The sequence below is a fragment of the Brachyhypopomus gauderio genome, chromosome 7 (genome assembly GCF_052324685.1).
Source record: "Brachyhypopomus gauderio isolate BG-103 chromosome 7, BGAUD_0.2, whole genome shotgun sequence".
Lineage (NCBI taxonomy): Eukaryota > Metazoa > Chordata > Actinopteri > Gymnotiformes > Hypopomidae > Brachyhypopomus > Brachyhypopomus gauderio.
The window spans coordinates 25,684,910-25,704,969 of NC_135217.1; the positions used below are offsets into that span (position 1 = coordinate 25,684,910).

Genomic DNA, 20,060 nt, shown 5'->3' on the forward strand with positions numbered 1-20,060 from the left:
TTGTGATGCCAATGTAAATCATGATGTGATAAATGTACCAAATCAACTGAGAAAAACTGTAATAGATGTTATTATTACTAATGCATCACAAGTTTTCTGCTGCTGGAGTTTTATGTAATGATGTCAGTGATCACTGTATGGTTGCTTGTGTTAAAAATCGTAAATCTGTTAAAACTAAGTCATGATTTATTTTTAAATGAAATTATAAATGTTTTAATGAGCAAGCTTTTCTTCATGAAATTATTATTTAAACTCGATAAATGAAAATTTTATTGATTCCCGAAAACGTTTGAAAATAGATTATTCCGCTTCAGTTTAAACTTAATATATCACATAACATGGCATTGAAGTAGGTTCCCCATGTGAACTTCAAATGAATTATTTAAAAAATATCAGTTATAGTACATTACATTATATATTGTCTAACTCATTCGTTTGAGTTTCTAGATCACCTGAAGAGTGCAACAATATCCAAGAAGACAGAATACATTATGTCTGCGCTACTGCATAAGTGTTATTCTAAAATAACATTCAAGGCATGGACCACAAACTGCACAAATTCAAAGTTTATTTTTTATTTCTGGAAGGCAGGATCTATCCATTCACTGATGCTATCCAGAGGCTTGCTGGGTTATGTGGACTCAAAAGGGACGAATCTATGCGCTCAATTTGTCCTTTCTGCATCAGAAACTACCCTCTAAACTGCATGGGAATCTACAGAATAAAAAAGCCATTTAGAACTCAGAATAACTAGAAGAACAGCACAGATAGAACAATCACAGTTTCCTAATTTCCATTTTCTATTGATAGTCAACTGTACTACATATAAGCATATACCACTTTATAGCACTCAATTGGTATATAGTACACTATGTCCAGAATTCTCTAGTCCATAAACAACAACTTCATAAGCTTATGCAAACAATGCGATTTTGATTTTGGTGACTGTCATCTAGTCACGTGCATAGTTCTATTTACATCTACTCTACACACCCTGTCTAAACTGACTCAGTCCTGAAGTCCTTCCGAAAACCAACAATGTGCAAGAATGTCCTCGAGTACAGGCCGATTTTCAGGCTTCTGTTGCAGACACCATTTTATCAGATGGCGGCAGGCTATATGTGTAGTGATACGATTAGTTGAGAAAGAAAATCAAAGTTACCATCTGAAACATCTGTTCAGAAACAATTACATAAACAATCATTTTACAATTTAGACTTTCTAGTTATCTTCTAGTTGCTTTTGTGTTTTCACCTCTAGACTGTCTACGCTCGAAGCGCAGGTGTGCCTCAGCAATGTCGCTATCATTCTCAAAGGGCACATATCCACAGATAATACTGTAGAGGAGCACACCCAGACTCCAGATGGTGGCTGGGCGACCCTCATACATTCCGTCTGCCAGCCATTCAGGAGGGCAGTATATCTTGGTGCCTGAGACGGAAAGAGAGAGAATCATCAGTAACATCATAAATAATAATAGTTTGTAATTATAGCCTCTCATTGGATACTAGTTTGTAACTTGCACATTTCATTCATAAGGTGAATAACCTGCAAACTGGCTGTAGGGTCCGGTCTGAAGCAGATCGCCACAACCAAAGTCAATCAACTTGACGTCAAGGGTGTCTGTGTTGACCAGAAGGTTCTCTTCCTTGACGTCTCTGTGAAGAACTCCACGGTCACGGCAGTGAAGGACAGCCTGAACCACCTGACGCATGATCAATCGTGCCTGTGACTCAGGCAGTTGGCCGTTGCGCGAGACCAAGAAGTCAAAGAGGTCCATGCAGGGGATGGGTCGCTCCAGAATCAAGATGAAATGGTCACGGCTCTCAAACCATTCTAGGAGCTCCACAATATGCTCACAACAAGGTGGCTTGCACACCATCTCCATTAAAGCCACCTCTAGGGGGAGCATGCGAGTTTCACCAGGCTAAAATTAAGGAAGACATGGTTAGTATGGGTTTGAAGTTTTATAGTGGAATTATGGTTAGCAAGAAGGTTAACATGAAAGGGACTTGGATTGGTACCAATCATTAGATGAGTATTCCGCCTCTAAAACACATTATAAATATTAGGTAAGGAAACCTGAATATGAAAAATTAACTCTTACACATTTGTGTTTGGAGGAGATACTGAATGGAAAATTAACAGCTTTGCATTTATATTGTCTTTGCAGTTTTACCAGTCTAAAAATTTGCAGCCATTGTCACAATATTACATAAGAGGTTGGACTTACAACAGTGATGAACTGCTGTGCATGTTGCTTCAGCACATATTTAATGGCGACCTGGTCACATATAAAAAAATACAGGAAATGTAATTATATGCACAAAACAATCATTACATTTAACATATCTAAGGGCCTGTAGATGGAGTCTGATATTCATCCACACCTTGTGTCAAGCTCATCACAACATATAATCAGGATCTTGTGTTCAAAAATTGGAATGTTACAATAAAAAGGTCAAGTCCTGTTAGATTTGACCACCATGCGTGACTGCCATGCGATGAGCAACTCCTTTCAGAGTTCTAATCACAGCCCAACATGAAAATTGGGTTCCACTGTCATTTTTAAAATCAACTTAATGTGTAAAGCACCACAGATTTGATTCGCTTCTCAGAACAGAACACAATTATGCTGTGCAGTGTTCTAACGTTCCTGTATTGTGTGCTGATGCTCACCTGTTTTCCATCAGCCTTGCGGACTCCTGCATACACAGAGCCGAATCCTCCTGTCCCCAGGAGATCTCCTACAGTGTAGTGTGAAGCGAAGCTCGCTGTGTGAAACAAAAATGTCAACAAAACCCAAGTTACATGCTTGTTCATCAAAAGATTCAGTAGATGTAAAATGCTGGTAGTGTTGAGGGCATAACTCTAGACAGACCTCCACGTCTAGGGTTTGTCCGTTGGGCAGGAGGAGTCAATCTCTTCTTCCTCTCCTCCTCTCTCTTCCTTTTCCTTGGCTGTGCCTCCATGGGGTGGAGTGCCATGTCTTGAAGAGCATCTCCTTTTCTCTTCCCACACTGCCTCAAAGATTCCTCGTCTCTCCCTTGCATTGCAAAGGATCGGGAAGCCTCCACAGGTCCAGTCGGGGCAGAGCGCTTCCTTGCTATATTTTTCCAACTGGACCTCGAGGTTCGTGTGGAATTCTCACGAGATTCAACAGGCACTAGAACAAATCATTAAATGGAAATCTTAATCATTACTGTTTTGCACGTTTTTCACATTGTTCTTTGTCAATACAGAATTATTTTTTTAATAATCTACATTTGCTATGCAGTTTGCTGGGCAAAATGCACAGAGGTTCAGACACTAAATTAAAATGCCTGCTGGAGGGACCATTAGGTTGACCAAGTTACTTTTGCAAAACGTTTTAACTGTGCTTGTTTAACGTACTAAATGATGGCTATGCTGAACATGTAGAAAGTCACCTATAAAACGTCAGCGCGGAAGGAAAGCGGCTGTAACACAGACAGTGACCACAAGTCCTTCAGTGCATGCCGTGCTTTCCCACGTGCCTCTTCGTTAATTAATGGGGGACTTTAGGTTCACGTTAAGCTAGGTTTATACTTTCGCGAGTGACCGCGCGACTCCGGAGGCGTTTATACTTGGCGTCACATTCTTGTACATTCCAGGACGAAACATGAGAGAACGTGAAGACGTTAAGATTGGGCGTTTTGAAAATAAACAACCATTAAATAATGTGATAAAAAAGCGAATTATTTCGACTATATGTATAAATATTTTACTTAATTAAGTTTAACGTGCTGGGAAATATTGGAATGGACGTTGAAAGAGACGTACAAGTGCTTTAATTCCACCTTATAAATTTGTATGAACCCGGCAAAGATGACTTTGTTCATTGCGCTGAAGCGCCGCGCGCGCCAAGTTACAAAATTCGCGAATCGACAGGGTCATTTTCGGCGCGCGGACCCGCTCGCGACGCACGCTTTAGCCAGCTCCTCCCCTTTTATCTAAACTGACAGCTACAGCTGACACGACCAACACCGCAACCATTATAAGCGAGCAACGTAGTTATAGCTACCAAACACCAAGTCAAATGAAGGAAAATACAACTAGCGAGTTACCAATTATGAATTAAAATGGGGTTTGACGACGAGCGGGGACAAGATACACACTAGTTAGCTAAAAGCACAACTGCTCTCTATTCCTTAAACTATGGGATCAAACCAGTACAGCTGTCTACATTCAGCGGTTCATTTATTTTACTTCGAATGCCATGTTAATGTGATATTTCGTGGTACCCATCCGTATTAATGGTCAGCTAGCTAGTTAGCTAATGTTAGCTATGGAAAGTTAGGTTGGCTATGCTCGCCAAACACGTAGTTTAGTCATACCTGTCAAGTGTCCCGTTTTGGCCGGGAAACTACCGTATTTTACCCCTTTCCCGTCGTCCTCCCGTATTAATATTTCACCGTAAATTTCCCATATTATAATATAAAAAATGTTAAAGCATTAAATTAGCAATAACGTCATGTAAAGTAATACTGAAAAAAATAGCGTGAAGTACCATTACGTGAGGTCTGACCCATGGCTTCTTTGCTGTGCATAATCCTGTCGATAAACCGAAGGAATCTGGTAATTGCGAATCCGAACCGCTACGTCTTCTTGAAGGTATCTGGTAATTGCGAATCTGAACCGCTATGTCTTCTTGAAGGTATCTGGTAATTGCGAGTCTGAACAGGCCTTTAAATAACGCCGTCATGGTGACGTCATAATAACATTGCGTCATTCTCCCATTAGTTGCTATAGCTACCTGTGTTTCTTTGAGTGTATTTTATATATATATATATATATATATATATATATATATATATATATATATATATGAAGAGTTTGGTTCCAAAACGCGATAAACGCCATTAAAAAAAATGAGTTACAGCCAGAATCAGAATGTATGTGACCACTCTTGAAAAGCCAATATTCAATTTTGATCAAAACGCCACATCCACCATGTAATACTGCCCTACTTTCTCTCTTTCTTTCCAAAATGCAACAAACGCCAATTCTGATTTCCCGCAGAACGCCACATCTCCACTCATCCAATCACAGCGCACCACCACGTAAACATCATAGAACGCGACTTGTTGAGCCGCCCGGCATTTCTTGTAGCCTACTTTGTTAAAATATATCTCGTTTTTCACTCTCAAAGTCCGCTAAAATGAACGGTTTTGATGGTATAGAGGAGCCTGTTCGTATAGCAGTTATACTATTTATGTTAATAGTTATACTATTTTCACTATTTATGTCTGTAACGGGTGCGAGGGAGTCGAGGATGCAAAGACGAGGTGCGTTCAAAGGCTACGTTTATTTGAGCTTGACGCTGGACACACTCACGGCGTCTTGAAACAGCTGTCAATCACACTGAACAGTAAACGCTCACGGCGCACCATAACACCAGTAGAATACACTAAACAGTACACGCTCACGGCGTGCTGACACGGTTTAACACACAACGAATGTCACGTTAAAGACGAGCACCAAACGACACACACTATATACACGTAGCCTAACAAGTAACGCGTGAAACACGTTAGTCTGTCGAGACAAGTGAACACACACACACACATACAAACACACACACACGGACGTACATACAAAGACACGGAGAACATTAACACACGCTCGAAGGGAGGGGTTCGGGGCTGTAGCGTGAAATGTTTTGAAATTTGTGTTTTTAGGCCCAATGGTCAAACTATTATATTAAGATGTACAATTTACAGTTATTAATTATTGTATTTTGCACATTTTCAGTCAAAAAAAAAAGTTCTATTGATGCCAAAGGATATACAAGACATTTTGAAAAAAACATGGCATGGATTTATTGCGTTTTTCGAAAAAAATGTTTTAAAGTTTTTTAAAAATAAATCTTTAAATATTAAAATCTTGATTTGATTTGTTTGTGTTTTTTTAACCTTAGTATGGTATTTGATAGTTTGAAACAGAAAACAGTGGTTTTTAGCCTACCACTTTCTTGCTAAAGAAAACACATTTTTATTCAAATTGATCAAAATGGATTTATAGCGTTTTGGAACCAAACTCTTCATATATATATATATATATATATATATATATATATATATATATATATATATATATATATATATATATAGTTTGGGGTCACCTAGACAATTTTGTGTTTTCCCTGAAATCTCATACTTTTATTACAGTTTTTCCCAGTCGGTTTGGTTCATTTCTCACATCTTGCTTTACATTGGCATCACAAGTAGTGCATTTCTCAAAACAGTTGGTGCAAACAGCAAAACTCAATGAAATACCGGCAAAATCCCATACTTCACTCAAAATTCTTTGTTTTTGCCCCAAAATCAAATATTTAGGTCAGTCGATTTGTCAGTGCCATCAGAATATCTAGTCTGTGGGCCATCGCCTATGAACAAGGCAGTCAAAATACTTAGTCATGTTGTCAGTGCAACTATAAGTCACAGTCTGTGCAGATTGTATATTCTGATGGAAACTAGCTATGCTTTTGATTTTAAGAACGCTGCACATTCTGTGGTATATCAAATACATGTTACACACATAAAACTTACATGGAACACAAAGTTACACATGACTGTATGTGGGAGACTGATAGAAAGACATTGGACTGGAATTAAATTTGTACAGCAATATTGTTTGACTGTATTGTTCGCACTGCAATTTGTTGACAAAAAAAAATTCGACTGAAATTCAGAAAAGACAGACAACTGACTGGAGAAAACTGCAAAATTAGAAACTTATTCTACACATTCAAAACAACCTAAGCACATACAGCCTCCTCTTGTTGTGTGAAAATGGAACCTCTGCCTCCCCATGAGCTAGTCTTGATATCATATATGGTATAAGAAAAAAAAAGAATAACATGTCAGAATTTACGTCAATGTGCAGCATTACAGCAGAGAGCACATTTCTGAATTACATACATGTTTTCTCTATGAAATGTTTGAACGATTGAAGACACAGTTGTTCTTCCAATATTCGGCTGCACCCAGCAAGCATGGTCCACAATTGTTTATTTCACTGTTTTGTCCCCTCAGCCTTACACCACACAGTCTTACCCCTCTACACCATATAGTCTTACTCCTCTACACCACACATTCTTAACCCTCTACACCACAGTCTTACCCCTCTACACCAGTTTTACTCCTCTACACCACACAGTCTTACTCCTCTACACCACACAGTCTTACTTCTCCTATTTGCTGTTCACCCTGTACATGGCTTTGTCTTTCCATTATGAGACTTTGTGATAATGCAGTGTTTAGCGTCTATAAATGTTTGCCAATTACAGTAAAGGTTCATGAGACACACCTCTGACCTATGGTTGAGACCATTGGTTGATCTAAGCCTTCACCAATTCCCTTTCTTACTGTAACTGAATGTTCACTTGTAAACAATTTAATCAAATTAGGATAAATTAAAAAAATGTAACAAAAAAATAACCTAAATAAATAAATGTAAAATGATGCCTTAGAGATTATGACAACATGTTCAGCACTTTTGCATATAATGACCTAGGCGATGACCTAAAGACTAAATGTTTGGGAGGGTAAGACAATTCAACAGACAATCCGTACAACACATTTTGATAAACATGACATAAGCAACACATAATGTAAAAAACAACAGACAACTGCCCATGTCCATTTGCAATATGTACAAAAGCATTTGCTGTGACGTGCGGAGGAACGGACACGACACGTAGCAGATGGGTGCAAACACGAACTTTACTTCACACAGAACACGTAGCTTCACTGCGGTGGCGCAAGCACATCACTGTGACACTCACACTGGCATGAAACTTAGACAAAGACGAGCACACGACACTGCGCGAACGCACATTAAATAAGTGAGTTACACAGACCCACGTGACCTTGAGACAAGGCACAGGTGTAACAAACGAACACGCTCAAGCAACCCACACCCACGAAAGTACAAACATGGACATAACTGCACGCAGACGACGTCATGACACACCCACAGGGAAGGGTCCGGAGCTGTCACCGTGACATTTGCAAAATGTTAAACACAAGGAGAAATTCAATTATGATGTGCACAAGTGACAAGGAGATGTGGAGACTGAATGAACTGTTTTGAGAATTTCAATTCTGATCTGAGAAATGAACCAAACTGACTGAGAAAAACTGTAAATGAGTTGCAAAATGAATAGAAATATAGTCCAGACATTGACAAGGTAGAAATAATTTTATATATTTTTAAAAATAATTTTCTACTTTAAACTTTGCTTTCGTCAAAGAATGCTCCCTTTGCAGCAATTACAGCATTGCAGACCTTTGGCATTCTAGCTCTTAATTTGCTGAGGTAATCTGGAGAAATTTCACCCCATGCTTCCAGAAGTCACTCCCACAAGTTTGATTGGGTTGATGGGCACTTTTTTCATACCATACCGTCAAGCTGCTCCCACAACAGCTCAATGGGGTTGAGATCTGGTGACTGCGCTGGCCACTCCATTACCGATAAAACACCAGCTGCCTGCTTCTTCTCTAAATAGTTTGTGCATAATTTGGAGGTGTGCTTTGGGTCATTGTCCTGACAACTAAAGAGTCAGAAAATAAATATAAAAAATATAAAAATAAATTAACTTGTATCTTAAGAATAGCTAAAAAATTAATAATAAAGATAATTATGATATGAATGAAGTTGTTGATAGTTTAAACAATTTTTTGTAAACATTGGACCTGAGCTGGCAGAACCAATTTCTGATTCAATAATTGCTATAGAAATAACAGAACCTTATATTGAAAGAAATCTGAACTCAATGTTCCTCACAGCAGTTTCTGAGAATGAGGTAATTGATACAGTTTTTAAATGCACAAATATAACATCTACTGATTGTGATGACATTGATATGTTCGTACTGAAAAAGGTTATAGAGGGAATTTCTAAACCCTTAACATACATTTCTAATTTATCATTTCAAACCGGTAAATTTCCAAATAAAATGAAAATAGCAAAAGTGGTACCTTTGTTTAATGTGCGCTCGTGCAGTGTCCTGTGCTCGTCGTTGTCTAAAGTCTACACGTCTCTGTAGTACACGTTATATGTTTCTCGTGCGCTATTGCGCAATCTCCGTGTTACCAAATAAAAGTGACGTCTACAGCAAGGATCCGGTGTCTCGTCCTTCGCTCACCCCGTATCGTCACACTATCACTAAATGTCAGTAAAACAAAGTTCATTATTTTTGGGCACAGTGGAGATAAACTAGAACTACAAGTTAATTTAGATGGATGTCAAATTGAAAGGGTGACTGAAAAAAATTTTCTTGGTGTAATATCATTCTTAATGATAAAATAAGCTGGAAATCTCACATTAGACATGTACAAGCCAAAGTTTCAAGGGAAATTGCAATATTATACAAAGCAAAACAAGTTTTGAACTACAAATCACTTCATATTTTATACTGTTCCTTAGTTCTCCCATACTTAAATAATTGTACAAGTATATGGGGCAATAATTATAAAACTGTTATACAACCATTAATTATTTTACAAAAGAAAGCAATAAGGATAATACACGGGGCTGGCTATAGGGATCATACCAATTCATTATTCCTGTCGTCAAAATTACTCAAATTTACAGATCTTGTAGATTTGCAAACAGCAGAAATAGCATTTAAAGCAAAAAACAAATTATTACCAGCAAATATCCAGAAACTATTTATTGAAAGGGATGAGGGTTATCAACTAAGGGGACAGTTAAATTTTAAAAGAAGAAATGTTCATACAACGCGTAAAGGGTTCTGTATTTCTATTGTTGGAGCAAAATTATGGAACATTCTGAGTATGGAACCAAAGGAATGTCCAAACAAATTTAAAGAAAGGTACAAAACTAGTATATTTAAAAGATATAGGGAGGCTGAGTGTGCCTGATTATTATTTATGCATATACATTGTAATATATGTGTCACGGTCACAGCTCCGGACCCTTCCCTGTGGGCGTGCCACTATGTCGTCTGCGTGTCGTTATGCCCATGTATGTACTTCCGTGGGTGTGGGTTGTTCGTGAGCGTGTTCGTAGTCGCACCTGTGCCTTGTCTCGAGATCACGAGGGTTTGTGTTATTCACCTATTTAATGTGCGTTCGCGCAGTGTCTTGTGCTCGTCTTTGTCTAAAGTTTCGTGCCTGTGTGAGAGGTGTGTTGTCTGTTTGCACTCCGCACGGAGCTTCACGTGTTTGTTTGTTTTCATTAAACGTTCAGTGTTGCACAGTTGACGTTCGTCGTGCTTCATATCTCGAGCGTCACAGAAAGACGAGCCTAATAAAAGAAGGTATGCCTGGATATGCCACCAGGGCGCCTAAAGGTAGGAGAAAGAGCCGACGTCACCATGGCTCTTCTCCAGTCCGACGTCCCGAAGCCCCCATCTCCGAGCAGGAGATGATGCAGAGCCCCATCTGCGCTTACATACTCTGCGCCGCTCGGAGTGCGGAAGACGCGGAGATGGCCGAACACCTCCGTCAGTCCGCGGTGCGTATATGGGAGGACCAACACCCCACCGCGTCCCTAGAGCCACCACCAAGGGCTGTGGGCGGTTGTGTTTCGGAGGTGGAGAGAAACATGCCCCGGCGCGCGCCCTCTCCCGAGCGAGTTCCTGAGAGCGCCGAGGAGAGGAGAGAGGAGGTGTTTTTCCAGGCGGCGTGGAGAGAGGGACTCCGCGCGATGACGCGCGAGACCAACCCCCTGGCCGAAACCAGAGAAGGCACGGAGGACCCGCTGGTCGTCTATGCGGGGATGGTACGTGCCAATCCTCCCGAGGACGAGTCCGAGGAGGACGGCTCGGAGGAGGAGGAGTATCCCCCCTCAGTTTGCTCAAGGAGCACTGTGTATTACGGGGGGAAGGGGGGCAGTCTCCCACCGTTTGAAGGCGGGGCGGAGGGGACGGACTACGAGGTGGAGGAGTATTCCCCGTCAGTGTGCTCAAAGAGCACGGTCTACTACGGGGAGGGAGACGTCAGTCCTCCACCGTCTGACTACGGCGAGGAGAGGGAAGACTTCAGTCCCCCTTCGTCGCTGCACCCAGCCCTGTCGGGAACCGACGGGCAGAGCGAGGAGAGCGAGGGGGAGAGTCTTCGGTCGGTGAGTTCCCTCTCGACCGTATGCAAAGGGGGTAGGAGCGGACCGGACAGTCCGCCCACGTCAGACAGTGGAGACTCCTGCGGTGAGGAGCCCATGGAGCACGCTCGCTGTGAGACCCCCACACGGTCCATGGACTGGAGCGTGGCCGAGGAGGAGGAGCCGGCGATGGACACCACCCCCGATACCGGAACCAGGGGAGGCTGGCCTGGCAGAGGAAGGGCTTCCTACGGGAGGTTCCCAGAGAGGGTGGAGGAGCGCCAGCAGGCTTATAGGGCGGCAAGCCCCTACGGAACTCCCGGAGGAGGTAGCCGCGGACCAGGGAGGACAGTTGCCGCGAGACACGCTGGTCGCACCGCCTCCAGGCGGGAAACAGGTCGCGCTGCGCCTCGCGCGGCCGCCAGTCGCGCTGCGCCTCGCGCGGCCGCCAGTCGCGCTGCGCCTCGCGCGGCCACCAGTCGCGCTGCGCCTCGCGCGGCCACCAGTCGCGCTGCGCCTCGCGCGGCCACCAGTCGCGCTGCGCCTCGCGCGGCCACCAGTCGCGCTGCCCCCAAGCGGTCTCCAAGTCGCGCTGCTCCTGGCGCGTCCGCCGGTCGTGCGTCACCTGGCGGTGAGCACGCAGCACAGGCGGGGGGAGACCCGCCTTCTGCAGCGCCTCCAGTCCCCGGAGCTTTCTCTCCGCTGCAGGCTTTGCCTAAGGCGGGGAGCTTGGCTCCGATGATGAATGTTTATGTACCGGTGTTTTTGTCAGTCCCAGTGTTTCTCCCTAATCCACTGTTCCCATTTGTGCCCTTTGTGTTCAGCGTCCCTGTGTGCATGTTTGTGACTGTGCCATTGTTTAACGTATTCTCCCCTGTCTTCCCAGGGAGGGTGTTCTAGAGCTGTTCGCGGCGGTTCCCACCATCGGGGGAGACGGCTCTCGGAGGCTCGTGAACCCGGCGGCTCCGGACCTGCCCGTTGGTATTGGTTCGGGGCTTTTCCAGCTACGCGGGAAGCTCCGGGAGTAGCGAGCCCCTGGTGGAGGGTTCTGTCACGGTCACAGCTCCGGACCCTTCCCTGTGGGCGTGCCACTATGTCGTCTGCGTGTCGTTATGCCCATGTATGTACTTCCGTGGGTGTGGGTTGTTCGTGAGCGTGTTCGTAGTCGCACCTGTGCCTTGTCTCGAGATCACGAGGGTTTGTGTTATTCACCTATTTAATGTGCGTTCGCGCAGTGTCTTGTGCTCGTCTTTGTCTAAAGTTTCGTGCCTGTGTGAGAGGTGTGTTGTCTGTTTGCACTCCGCACGGAGCTTCACGTGTTTGTTTGTTTTCATTAAACGTTCAGTGTTGCACAGTTGACGTTCGTCGTGCTTCATATCTCGAGCGTCACAATATGGGAATTTAGGGGGTTGTGTATATGTCTGTATATGCTTGTACTTATGAGTGTATGCATATACACTGCATATTTATGTTTATGAATATATTTTTGTATTATATCACTTCAGAGTTAATGAAGTGGTAGTTTCAGTATTTATGAAATGTGATTGAGTGAGGGAAAAAAAAATTTATTTATTTTTTATTTTTGTAATAAGTTTTGGAGGAGGGTGGGATTAAATAAGTTTTATACTTCTTCCAATTCCTTTTCAAGTATGTAAAATTGTTTTATTATCTGTTTTATCATTTGTTTTGTTTTTAGTTTTCCATATTTGAAATAAACATTGAAATAATAATAATAATAATAATACTTTCGTGTTCTGACGCCCGTGTCCTTGTGTTCTTCTTGTCGTATTGTTTGTCCTACCCTCCGTGTTAGTTCGGTTCTTGTAGGTTCCTTATCTGTTCTTTATGGTTATAAGTAGTGGTCTGCTGTATGTTACGTGTTTATGTTAGGTTTTGTACTGTGTTGGGTTTAGGTTACTACTCATTTTGTTATGCGCGTTTTTCATTGTTTTAATAAAGCGTTTCAGTTACGTTCATAGTGTTCTACTCTTGCGTTTGCATCACTCCTGTCTTCCCAACATTACATCGCTGTTCCGACTCCTTGGCAGAATCTGACTCCCCTCATTTGACACATATAAAGACGCTACAGATTTCCGTTGTTTGCATGCATAAATAAGGCGTAATTTTTAATTGTTCATCAGCGCCAGCGCGCGAGGCTCTCGTGCGATTACGTCATTTTCGGCGCGTGGACCCGATTATATACAGTACATATATATGATTCTGTCACTGATGCTCATCAGCGCTGGATGGATGACGGCGGTGTAGTCATGTTTGTGGAGTTCATACACCTAGGTGCAATTCAAGCACTTGTATGTCACTTTCAAGGTCCATTTCAATATTTCCAAGCACGTTAAACTTAATAAAGTTAAATATTTATACATATACTCGAAATGATTCGAAATAATTCGCTTTTTTAATCATATTATTTAATGGTGGTTTATTTTCAAAACGCCCAATTTTAATGTTCTCTCATGTTTCGTCCTGGAATTTGTTAACGTAATACAAGAGAACTGTTCAGTCAGACAGATACTTGTTGTGAAACAAAGTAGTTACAATTTCAAGCATTTTAGCCTAAATTCCAGCACATTTCAAACCTGAAACACAAAGCAACATTAAAATTCGTCAGGTAAATGTTCATTCCCCTGTTTTTGAGGGGTGTTTCTTTCTACTACCACATATCGTTTCGGAGACACGTCACTCCGAAAGATTAAGGAGGGAGGTAACTCTTCTACGTAATGTCCGAAAATCTGAAGGCGGACCCGCAAATCAATCAAATGACACCGCCGTCATCCATCCAGTGCTGATGAGCGCCAGTGAGAGAATCATATTTCGGCCACAAAACAGATAGCACGCGCTTGTGCGGTTTATTATGATTTGATGGAATTTTCCCCCCAAAAATGACGGAAATCCGTCGTAGTGACGAAGAACTTTAACCCATGCTGTATGTGCTCATGTTGTTTTGAATGTGTAGAGTAAGTTTCTAAATTTGCAGTTTTTCCAGTCAGCTGTCTGCCTTTTCTGAATTTCAATCAAATTTGTTTTTGTCAACAAATTGCAGTGCGAACAATAGTCAAGCAATATTGCTGTACAAATTTGATTCCAGTCCAATTTCTTGCTATCAGTCTCACATACAGCCATGTGTAACTTTGTATGTGCGTAACTTTTCATTTTATATACCACAGAATGTGCAGCATTCTTGAAATCAAAAGCTTAGCTACTTTCCATCAGAATATACTTACAGTATGCACTGACTGTGACTTAAAGTTGCACTGACAACATGACAAGTATTTTGACTGTCTTGTTCGTAGTTAATGGCACACAAACTAGATATTCTGATGGCACCGACATATTGACTGACCTAAATATTTGCTTTTGCAAATACTGAGTATGTGCTTTTGCAGGTATTTCATTGAGTTTTGCTGTTTGCACTAACTGTTTTGAGAAATGCACTTGTTGTGATGCCAATGTAAATCATGTGATAAATGTACCAAATCAACTGATAAAAACTGTAATAAATGTTATTACTAATGCATCACACAAGTTTTCTGCTGCTGCAGATTTATGTAATGTCAGTGATCACTGTATGGTTGCTTGTGTTAGAAATTGTAAATCTGTTAAAACCAAGTCATGATTTATTTTTAAATGAAATTATAAATGTTTTAATGAGCAAGCTTTTCTTCATGAAATTATTATTTAAACTCGATAAATGAAAATTTCATTGATTCCCGAAAACGTTTGAAAATAGATTATTCCGCTTCAGTTTAAACTTAATATATCACCTAACATGGCATTGAAGTAGGTTCCCCATGTGAACTTCAAATGAATTATTTTTAAAAAATCAGTTATAGTACATTACATTATATATTGTCTAACTCATTCGTTTGAGTTTCTAGATCACCTGAAGAGTGCAACAATATCCAAGAAGACAGAATACATTATGTCTGCGCTACTGCATAAGTGTTATTCTAAAATAACATTCAAGGCATGGACCACAAACTGCACAAATTCAAAGTTTATTTTTTATTTCTGGAAGGCAGGATCTATCCATTCACTGATGCTATCCAGAGGCTTGCTGGGTTATGTGGACTCAAAAGGGACGAATCTATGCGCTCAATTTGTCCTTTCTGCATCAGAAACTACCCTCTAAACTGCATGGGAATCTACAGAATAAAAAAGCCATTTAGAACTCAGAATAACTAGAAGAACAGCACAGATAGAACAATCACAGTTTCCTAATTTCCATTTTCTATTGATAGTGTACTATATACCAATTGAGTGCTATAAAGTGGTATATGCTTATATGTAGTACAGTTGACTATGTCCAGAATTCTCTATTCCATAATCAACAACTTCATAAGCTTATGCAAACAATGCAATTTTGATTTTGGTGACTGTCATCTAGTCACGTGCATAGTTCTATTTACATCTACTCTACACACCCTGTCTAAACTGACTCAGTCCTGAAGTTCTTCCGAAAACCAACAATGTGCAAGAATGTCCTCGAGTACAGGCCGATTTTCAGGCTTCTGTTGCAGACACCATTTTATCAGATGGCGGCAGGCTATATGTGTAGTGATACGATTAGTTGAGAAAGAAAATCAAAGTTACCATCTGAAACATCTGTTCAGAAACAATTACATAAACAATCATTTTACAATTTAGACTTTCTAGTTATGTTCAAGTTGCTTCTGTGTTTTCACCTCTAGACTGTCTATGCTCGAAGCGCAGGTGTGCCTCAGCAATGTCGCTATCATTCTCAAAGGGCACATATCCACAGATAATACTGTAGAGGAGCACACCCAGACTCCAGATGGTGGCTGGGCGACCCTCATACATTCCGTCTGCCAGCCATTCAGGAGGGCAGTATATCTTGGTGCCTGAGACGGAAAGAGAGAGAATCATCAGTAACATCATAAATAATAATAGTTTGTAATTATAGCCTCTCATTGGATACTAGTTTGTAACTTGCACATTTCATTCATAAGGTGAATAACCTGCAAACTGGCTGTAGGGTCCGGTCTGAAGCAGATCGCCACAACCAAAGTCAATCAACTTGACGTCAAGGGTGTCTGTGTTGACCAGAAGGTTCTCTTCCTTGACGTCTCTGTGAAGAACTCCACGGTCACGGCAGTGAAGGACAGCCTGAACCACCTGACGCATGATCAATCGTGCCTGTGACTCAGGCAGTTGGCCGTTGCGCGAGACCAAGAAGTCAAAGAGGTCCATGCAGGGGATGGGTCGCTCCAGAATCAAGATGAAATGGTCACGGCTCTCAAACCATTCTAGGAGCTCCACAATATGCTCACAACAAGGTGGCTTGCACACCATCTCCATTAAAGCCACCTCTAGGGGGAGCATGCGAGTTTCACCAGGCTAAAATTAAGGAAGACATGGTTAGTATGGGTTTGAAGTTTTATAGTGGAATTATGGTTAGCAAGAAGGTTAACATGAAAGGGACTTGGATTGGTACCAATCATTAGATGAGTATTCCGCCTCTAAAACACATTATAAATATTAGGTAAGGAAACCTGAATATGAAAAATTAACTCTTACACATTTGTGTTTGGAGGAGATACTGAATGGAAAATTAACAGCTTTGCATTTATATTGTCTTTGCAGTTTTACCAGTCTAAAAATTTGCAGCCATTGTCACAATATTACATAAGAGGTTGGACTTACAACAGTGATGAACTGCTGTGCATGTTGCTTCAGCACATATTTAATGGCGACCTGGTCACATATAAAAAAATACAGGAAATGTAATTATATGCACAAAACAATCATTACATTTAACATATCTAAGGGCCTGTAGATGGAGTCTGATATTCATCCACACCTTGTGTCAAGCTCATCACAACATATAATCAGGATCTTGTGTTCAAAAATTGGAATGTTACAATAAAAAGGTCAAGTCCTGTTAGATTTGACCACCATGCGTGACTGCCATGCGATGAGCAACTCCTTTCAGAGTTCTAATCACAGCCCAACATGAAAATTGGGTTCCACTGTCATTTTTAAAATCAACTTAATGTGTAAAGCACCACAGATTTGATTCGCTTCTCAGAACAGAACACAATTATGCTGTGCAGTGTTCTAACGTTCCTGTATTGTGTGCTGATGCTCACCTGTTTTCCATCAGCCTTGCGGACTCCTGCATACACAGAGCCGAATCCTCCTGTCCCCAGGAGATCTCCTACAGTGTAGTGTGAAGCGAAGCTCGCTGTGTGAAACAAAAATAAATGTCAACAAAACCCAAGTTACATGCTTGTTCATCAAAAGATTCAGTAGATGTAAAATGCTGGTAGTGTTGAGGGCATGACTCTAGACAGACCTCCACGTCTAGGGTTTGTCCGTTGGGCAGGAGGAGTCAATCTCTTCTTCCTCTCCTCCTCTCTCTTCCTTTTCCTTGGCTGTGCCTCCATGGGGTGGAGTGCCATGTCTTGAAGAGCATCTCCTTTTCTCTTCCCACACTGCCTCAAAGATTCCTCGTCTCTCCCTTGCATTGCAAAGGATCGGGAAGCCTCCACAGGTCCAGTCGGGGCAGAGCGCTTCCTTGCTATATTTTTCCAACTGGACCTCGAGGTTCGTGTGGAATTCTCACGAGATTCAACAGGCACTAGAACAAATCATTAAATGGAAATCTTAATCATTACTGTTTTGCACGTTTTTCACATTGTTCTTTGTCAATACAGAATTATTTTTTTAATAATCTACATTTGCTATGCAGTTTGCTGGGCAAAATGCACAGAGGTTCAGACACTAAATTAAAATGCCTGCTGGAGGGACCATTAGGTTGACCAAGTTACTTTTGCAAAACGTTTTAACTGTGTTTTTTAACGTACTAAATGATGGCTATGCTGAATATGTAGAAAGTCACCTATAAAACGTCAGCGCGGAAGGAAAGCGGCTGTAACACAGACAGTAACCACAAGTCCTTCAGTGCAGGCCGTGCTTTCCCACGTGCCTCTTCGTTAATTAATGGGGGGCTTTAGGTTCACGTTAAGCTAGGTTTATACTTTCGCGAGTGACCGCGCGACTCCGGAGGCGTTTATACTTGGCGTCACATTCTTGTACATTCCAGGACGAAACATGAGAGAACGTGAAGACGTTAAGATTGGGCGTTTTGAAAATAAACAACCATTAAATAATGTGATAAAAAAGCGAATTATTTCGACTATATGTATAAATATTTTACTTAATTAAGTTTAACGTGCTGGGAAATATTGGAATGGACGTTGAAAGAGACGTACAAGTGCTTTAATTCCACCTTATAAATTTGTATGAACCCGGCAAAGATGACTTTGTTCATTGCGCTGAAGCGCCGCGCGCGCTAAGTTACAAAATTCGTGAATCGACAGGGTCATTTTCGGCGCGCGGACCCGCTCGCGACGCACGCTTTAGCTAGCTCCTCCCCTTTTATCTAAACTGACAGCTACAGCTGACACGACCAACACCGCAAGCATTATAAGCGAGCAACGTAGTTATAGCTACCAAACACCAAGTCAAATGAAGGAAAATACAACTAGCGAGTTACCAATTATGAATTAAAATGGGGTTTGACGACGAGCGGGGACAAGATACACACTCGTTAGCTAAAAGCACAACTGCTCTATTCCTTAAACTATAGGATCAAACCAGTACAGCTGTCTACATTCAGCGGTTCATTTATTTTACTTCGAATGCCATGTTAATGTGATATTTCGTGGTACCCATCCGTATTAATGGTCAGCTAGCTAGTTAGCTAATGTTAGCTATGGAAAGTTAGGTTGGCTATGCTCGCCAAACACGTAGTTTAGTCATACCTGTCAAGTGTCCCGTTTTGGCCGTGAAACTACCGTATTTTACCCCTTTCCCGTCGTCCTCCCGTATTAATATTTCACCGTAAATTTCCCATATTATAATATAAAAAATTTTAAAGCATTCAATTAGCAATAACGTCATGTAAAGTAATACTGAAAAAAATAGCGTGAAGTACCATTACGTGAGGTCTGACCCATGGCTTCTTTGCTGTGCATAATCCTGTCGATAAACCGAAGGAATCTGGTAATTGTGAATCCGAACCGCTACGTCTTCTTGAAGGTATCTGGTAATTGCGAATCTGAACCGCTATGTCTTCTTGAAGGTATCTGGTTAATGCGAGTCTGAACAGGCCTTTAAATAACGCCGTCATGGTGACGTCATAATAACATTGCGTCATTCTCCCATTAGTTGCTATAGCTACCTGTGTTTCTTTGAGTGTATTATATATATATATATATATATATATATATATATATATATATATATATATATATATATATGAAGAGTTTGGTTCCAAAACGCGATAAACGCCATTAAAAAAAAAAAAAAAATGAGTTACAGCCAGAATCAGAATGGTATGTGACCACTCTTGAAAAGCCAATATTCAATTTTGATCAAAACGCCACATCCACCATGTAATACTGCCCTACTTTCTCTCTTTCTTTCCAAAATGCAACAAACGCCAATTCTGATTTCCCGCAGAACGCCACATCTCCACTCATCCAATCACAGCGCACCACCACGTAAACAGAACGCGACTTGTTGAGCCGCCCGGCATTTCTTGTAGCCTACTTTGTTAAAATATATCTCGTTTTTCACTCTCAAAGTCCGCTAAAATGAACGGTTTTGATGGTATAGAGGAGCCTGTTCGTATAGCAGTTATACTATTTATGTTAATAGTTATACTATTTTCACTATTTATGTCTGTAACGGGTGCGAGGGAGTCGAGGATGCAAAGACGAGGTGCGTTCAAAGGCTACGTTTATTGAGCTTGACGCTGGACACACTCACGGCGTCTTAAAACAGCTGTCAATCACACTGAACAGTAAACGCTCACGGCGCACCATAACACCAGTAGAATACACTAAACAGTACACGCTCACGGCGTGCTGACACGGTTTAACACACAACGAATGTCACGTTAAAGACGAGCACCAAACGATACAACACAC

The 20,060-nt window shown here is 41.4% G+C and overlaps 1 protein-coding gene across 1 annotated transcript; it reads right to left on the reverse strand.

Moving 5' to 3' along the window:
* Nucleotides 1-1,225: 1,225 nt before the first annotated feature.
* On the reverse strand, nucleotides 1,226-19,222 carry LOC143519767 (uncharacterized). The gene is made up of 17 exons (XM_077013512.1): nucleotides 19,064-19,222; nucleotides 17,420-17,704; nucleotides 17,214-17,308; nucleotides 16,768-16,818; nucleotides 16,083-16,461; nucleotides 15,789-15,965; nucleotides 15,579-15,649; nucleotides 11,318-11,713; nucleotides 11,008-11,189; nucleotides 10,775-10,919; nucleotides 10,363-10,539; nucleotides 4,529-4,616; nucleotides 2,882-3,166; nucleotides 2,680-2,774; nucleotides 2,234-2,284; nucleotides 1,549-1,927; nucleotides 1,226-1,431 (listed from the first exon to the last, which is right to left on the reverse strand). The coding sequence occupies exons 1-17, from the start codon at nucleotides 19,101-19,103 to the stop codon at nucleotides 1,226-1,228; spliced, it is 3,102 nt and encodes a 1,033-aa protein (XP_076869627.1). The 5' UTR covers nucleotides 19,104-19,222.
* Between the last annotated feature and the right edge of the window lie 838 nt (nucleotides 19,223-20,060).

Coding starts and splice junctions, on each gene's coding strand:
- LOC143519767 (XM_077013512.1), bottom strand. CDS start 19,103: ATGCACAGCAAAGAAGCCATGGGTCAGACCTCACGTAATG. Junction 17,705..19,063: donor GGGTCAGACCTCACGTAATG/GTACTTCACGCT, acceptor GATTTGTTCTAG/TGCCTGTTGAATCTCGTGAG. Junction 2,775..2,881: donor GACAAACCCTAGACGTGGAG/GTCTGTCTAGAG, acceptor TGTTTCACACAG/CGAGCTTCGCTTCACACTAC.